The 5,227-nt window shown below is 45.3% G+C and overlaps 1 protein-coding gene across 1 annotated transcript; it reads right to left on the reverse strand.

Annotated features, from left to right (window-relative positions):
- Positions 1–494: 494 nt before the first annotated feature.
- LOC136516857 (mitochondrial dicarboxylate/tricarboxylate transporter DTC-like) lies at positions 495–4,171 on the reverse strand. The gene is made up of 6 exons (XM_066510351.1): positions 3,843–4,171; positions 2,855–2,938; positions 2,397–2,458; positions 1,438–1,799; positions 1,051–1,265; positions 495–942 (listed from the first exon to the last, which is right to left on the reverse strand). Exons 1-6 carry the CDS (start codon positions 3,987–3,989, stop codon positions 886–888), a joined length of 927 nt encoding a protein of 308 aa, XP_066366448.1. The 5' UTR covers positions 3,990–4,171; the 3' UTR covers positions 495–885.
- Positions 4,172–5,227: the final 1,056 nt, after the last annotated feature.

Genomic DNA, 5,227 nt, shown 5'->3' on the forward strand with positions numbered 1-5,227 from the left:
GAACAGGGTACATGCTGGTCACTATCAACCATCCATTAGGTACGAATTCTTCAAAAAAAAAAAAGAATTATAAAGTTCCAAACGTTATAACAATACGCTAAATGACCATCTAATAAGTACACAAATCACACCCGAAAAATAAATAAACGAACTCAACAAATCACACCGGAAAAATAAATAAACGAACTGAACAGAGCATTTGTTCGTAAACAAAAACAAAACTTGATTTATCGCTTGGTGGATATTTGATCATGCAATTTGTTTCCTACAATCCAAATGGCTTGCATAAAGGTCCTAAATACCGACGCAACACAGCGAATGATTTGTCTCCATGAATTTGCATGCTGTCACGAATTTGTATCATGAAAAAAAAATCATGCAGACATTACTATATCAGGAAAAAAAATATCATGTCACAGCAAACAATCATCTGCACGAATTTGCTTGTTGTCACGGCGTACCCTTTTCAGGTAAGATCTCGAGCGAGCAGGACGAGAACATAATCTCCCAGCTGATTCATTCCCATCATTTTCATTACAAAAAAATAATGTACCAAATGAGTTCAAAAGGACTGAAGCCTGACGGTGAAAATCTGTATAAAATATGGTCCAATTCCATTGAATGGCATAACTAGGTAGTACCCCCCTCTCCTAATGAGCATCCCAGCCAACAATAGCATGCCCACCCCCAAAAAAATTCCCCCCCAACAACAAATAATTCGATTATTGCAACATAACAATTGGCAAGTAAGCTAAGGTAAAATGGTACCAGACTTGTCTCTACCAAAACCAACTACCATGGTGCGAAAGCAGCTGGTACGCTATTATACTGAGTCAAGCGATAATAGCATAGAGCGGTCAACCCTGTATCGGTTGATTGGCATTCCTATATGCCAATCTTCTTCTCAAGCTTCTGGATCTGATTCAAGAATATCCAGGTCATCTGCATTCAAATTATCATTGGATGAATATGCTAGAGTTAACAGATTGAAAAATAAGGTAAAAGGTGGACTGTCCAGCAGAGTATAGACAGGTATTATTCTCTATTTACCATGACATGGGGTGCAATCCTGACACAGTACACTGGGAAACCGGTGTAGAACTTGAATGGACCACCGCTCTTGAAGGTCTTCACGGCACAGTCCAAAGACCCTGTGTACGGGTACTTGCCATTCGCATCAGGTTGCATCTTCTGAATCTGTGTCTTCACATAGTCAAAGGGCAAACTGCATGCTGAGGCGAAGAATCCAGAAATAGCACTGGCTCCTGTAATCAAATTGGACGATTGCATCAGGAAACTGACAGCAGGCCTAACATGGCTACATATAGAGATGGACGAAATTAAGCACAATGTCAGTTGCATAAGCTAAGAAAATGGGCATTCGATTTCAATAACACAGCACAAAATGCACAAGGTTTCTAGGCACTAGAATCTTACCAACAACAGTAGAAATTTCTCCTGCACCAAGTTTGTCCCTAAATAGCTCGATACTCTGGTCATAGGAAGCAAGCATACCCATATTGAGTGCCATAGCTCTCACCACAGTTGGACCCGCACCCTTCCAAAGCGCAAGGACTCCCTCATCAGCAGTGATTCGGTAGAGTGCATGGAAAGCATTCTTATAGTTGCGTCGTTGTGCAGCCGGCAGGGTCGAATCAGCTTGCATTCTAATGAGTGCCAAATCAGCAGGACTACCAACAGAAGCACCAATTGCTCCAGCAGTCAGACCAATAAAAGCTTTCTGAATTAGAGGCAACGGCTTCCCTTCATTCTTTTCAACTGCTTTGTTAGTTAGAACCCTGGAAAAATGTATCCGATATATTTGATTAAAATTAAATACTAATTATAGTTGGAAACCAAGATAAAATAACTCCAATATTCATTGCTGATTTTCGATCTGCATGCATGACTTTGATAAAAAGAAGTTAATTGGGCATTGCAACATTTGTTCATGCTATATAGTAGTTCACTCCAAGATCATATAGTTCACCTAACACCAAAAATAAAATAAAATAAAAATATAAGCCCCTTTGTGGAACAGAATTTTATATTCACATCAAACAAAACTTTTAAGTAGCATCATTCCTTTATGAAAAACTTTGTACAAAAAAAGGTGCAGTTAAACGAACAACCGTCAACCTCATGGGTCATGGCACTCCAAGGGTGAAGTCATTTTGAAGACAGCACAGCTCATCAAACAAAGTTGTATTTGCAACCATATATTTGATAGGGGCTAACCACTAGCTACCAATATGTAGGTGCAATCTCAACGCTACAACAGGCACCCATTCAAATGGAAACCATATGCTATAACAAGCTGATTCAGATATTTTTGTGCAAGCAAATCAAAAGGTAATGACTGGTCGATTGATCGTAAAACAACACACTATACAAACCTGAAGGATCCAAGACGAGCAGTCGTGTATGTCGCTTGCCTTAGCAAACCGGCAGACAAACCCTGCCAATGAAAAGCGTAGGAGAAATTAAGCTATATGTCAAACCAAGTTACGAATTAATTGCAAATGTCATATGAACACAATTATGCAGGCTTAATGTCATGTAATGTGGAAGCGGGTAAAATTGCCATATGCTGGATTGCATAAGGTCAAGCAAATATTGTAGTGTTGCAGTATGCAGCATCATGTGCTAGATTGGAAATATACATATTGCATTAGATAAATATCTAACAACAAAATAGGCGTTCACAAGATTAAATACTAAAACTTAATTCATGGTTCAGTTTCTCTGGACTAAAATATGGCAATTGCAATAGCATAGGGTCAGTAACAAAGTTACAAGTATTAGAACTTTGTATAAGGAAAAGTTACAGAGCACCAAGGAAAACAAAACAAACCTTGTAGAAGGAGCGGACACCCTCATTTGCAAGCATGTTCCTCGTGACCTGACCAGCAGAGCCCTCACCCAACTGGATCCTCACCTGAAACCAAAACAATAATAGGAATCAAGATGGGCTCCACGTGCAAAGAGCCCTCGAGTATAAAGCTCCAAAAAGGCATGCCATCAAGACTTCTGACAGTGACATGTACTTAGCAAATTTTCAAGTTGGAACAGAAGTTAAAAGCCTGGTTCCCTTTACCTATGACCTTGGCAGGGGGCAGGTCACTGAAAGAATTCCAACGAGTAGATCCTCACCAACAAATTACAATGGTATTATGATAACATATTTACATTTGCTCGAGTCCACTCATACATAGAGGCAATCAAAGACTAGTTCACAAATTGAAACTATCCACTCTTCTAAGAGGAAATCATCACAGGGCACATAAAAAACAACCAACTACTACAAATGAAAATGCATTCAATGGTTAGCTAACGACGTCCATAGATACTCAGATCTTACCAAAATAGAACCGAGCACCAGCGCACAGATGGCGACCTCACATCAATTAAAATCACAGCACAGAAACCGATCTCCATGGATCCAAGTAACTACAGCTAGCAAATTGTACCATCCATAACAAACAGATCGCGCGACCAAGAAAACGCACAGCTCCAATTTCCACCAACCCACGCATACATGATCCAGACACGGCAATTCCGACGGATCTAAAGCAAACCGCACCCAAATACCTAACAGCAAGCTCAGTTCCACTACGCCGACCCCAAAGGCCACACTCGATTCATCAGAACCGACCAAAAAAGCGTAAACTCCGCGGGTACGCATCCAACCCACTGCTTCGCGTGGCAAGCAACCACCATTCCCGTAGATCTAAGCCCGGCAACCCCGGATCCCGCCACCCCACCCCAGCTCACACATGACACGAGCACTACGAAGGAAGCCGAACGGAGAGGAGTGGCAGAGCGGCGCGGCGGTACGGTACCTTGACCATGTCGATAGGCTGGATGACGCAGGTGGCGAGCATCCCGGAGGCCCCGCCGTTAACGAAGGGCTTGATCGTCTTCCAGACGCCGGTGGTGGCCGCGGCCGCCGCCGCCGCCTGCTGTGGCTGCTGCTTCGCGTCCGCCATCCCCACCTCCGGATCGGGCTGCGCTCTGCTCGGCTCGGCTCGGGGGCGGAGGGGAGCGGAGCGGGGCGGGGCGTTGGCGAAGCGAACGAGGCGGCGAGAGCGAGGGAGATGGAGCAGGAGGCGGCGGCATAGATCGCTGGGTGGCGTCGCGCTTTATTGCGCGATAGAGAAAAAGAAAAAAGAAATGGTTGTTGCAGCCAAGCAATGTGCGCCGCGGCCTCGTGGGCGACGTCGCGTGTGGGATCGGCGTTTCGGCGCGTGGGCGCGGTGCACGGACGGTGCGGGGTCTAGCGGTGGCCGCGGGTGGGGTCGAGTGCGGGAGGGAAGACCGTAAGAGCCAGCCAGTAGGTAGGTGTGGTGTACGGGTTGGTGTACGGAGCGAGTGCGATCAGGGAGAGCCGGAGTGGGCTCCAAGGACAGAGCCAACTTGCGGCTACGGTGGGAGTCGCAGTCGGAGTCGGGTGTGGGTCACGCAGGGGGCGCCGCACCGGGGGGCTCACGTCCGCGCCCGTGTCCTGTAGTCGCCCTTTTACGCTTCCGTCAAAACGAACTTTTGGTTAAAACATTGTGCGGCTGTCTGTGGTTCGTTACTGGCTAAAGTGCTTTGCTTTGCGTCCTATGTTTAAGTTTAGGGCTGGTTAATCAAAGTCATATCCGTACAGCGTTGAGGAGGATTGCCCTGTTAGTTTTCTAAAAAAAATGGCTTATGCTGATGCTTATATTGATTTAGGGTATGTTTGGTTGGTGACGAAAACCTACCACACTAAAGGTTCATCGTGCCACAGTTTCTTCGACAGCTGTTTAGTTCACTGCCACATCTATGGCATGCCATACTTTTTTTAGGAACCTGCCCCGCATGTCATAGACTCTTTTTTCTGCCAAACCTTGCCATAAGTGTGGCTTCGATTTTGGTCGCCATATTTTCTTAGGCAGCCACAATTTGCCGAAGGTTAGGCGTGGCAAGTTTTAGTCACCAACCAAACATATTCTTATTGTGAGAGGAAAACAATGTCCGTTCGCTAAAAAGTACTGCTGAAGTAGTGCTGACGAACAGGGTCTATCCTCCCTCCTATTGGGACATAAAGATATGAGTAGCGGAGGCCATTGCATAACGTCAGTTGTTTACATGTGTAATGGCGCACAGGTACACTAGGAGGAGCCTTTGCCACCGACCGCATGTGAGGCGGAGGCCAAGGCACAGGTACACCAGGAGGAGCCTTCGCCACCAACCGTAGATG

This window comes from Miscanthus floridulus, chromosome 17, assembly GCF_019320115.1.
Source record: "Miscanthus floridulus cultivar M001 chromosome 17, ASM1932011v1, whole genome shotgun sequence".
Taxonomy (NCBI): Eukaryota; Viridiplantae; Streptophyta; class Magnoliopsida; order Poales; family Poaceae; genus Miscanthus; species Miscanthus floridulus.

Bases quoted from the DNA above. Each gene is read 5' to 3' on its own strand.
- LOC136516857 (XM_066510351.1), bottom strand. From the start codon at position 3,989: ATGGCGGACGCGAAGCAGCAGCCACAGCAGGCGGCGGCGGCGGCCGCG. The intron at 2,459-2,854 runs GTTTGTTTTGTT...TTTCATTGGCAG, and splicing joins GTGTCCGCTCCTTCTACAAG to GGTTTGTCTGCCGGTTTGCT. The intron at 1,266-1,437 runs GTAAGATTCTAG...ATTTGATTACAG, and splicing joins AGAAATTTCTACTGTTGTTG to GAGCCAGTGCTATTTCTGGA.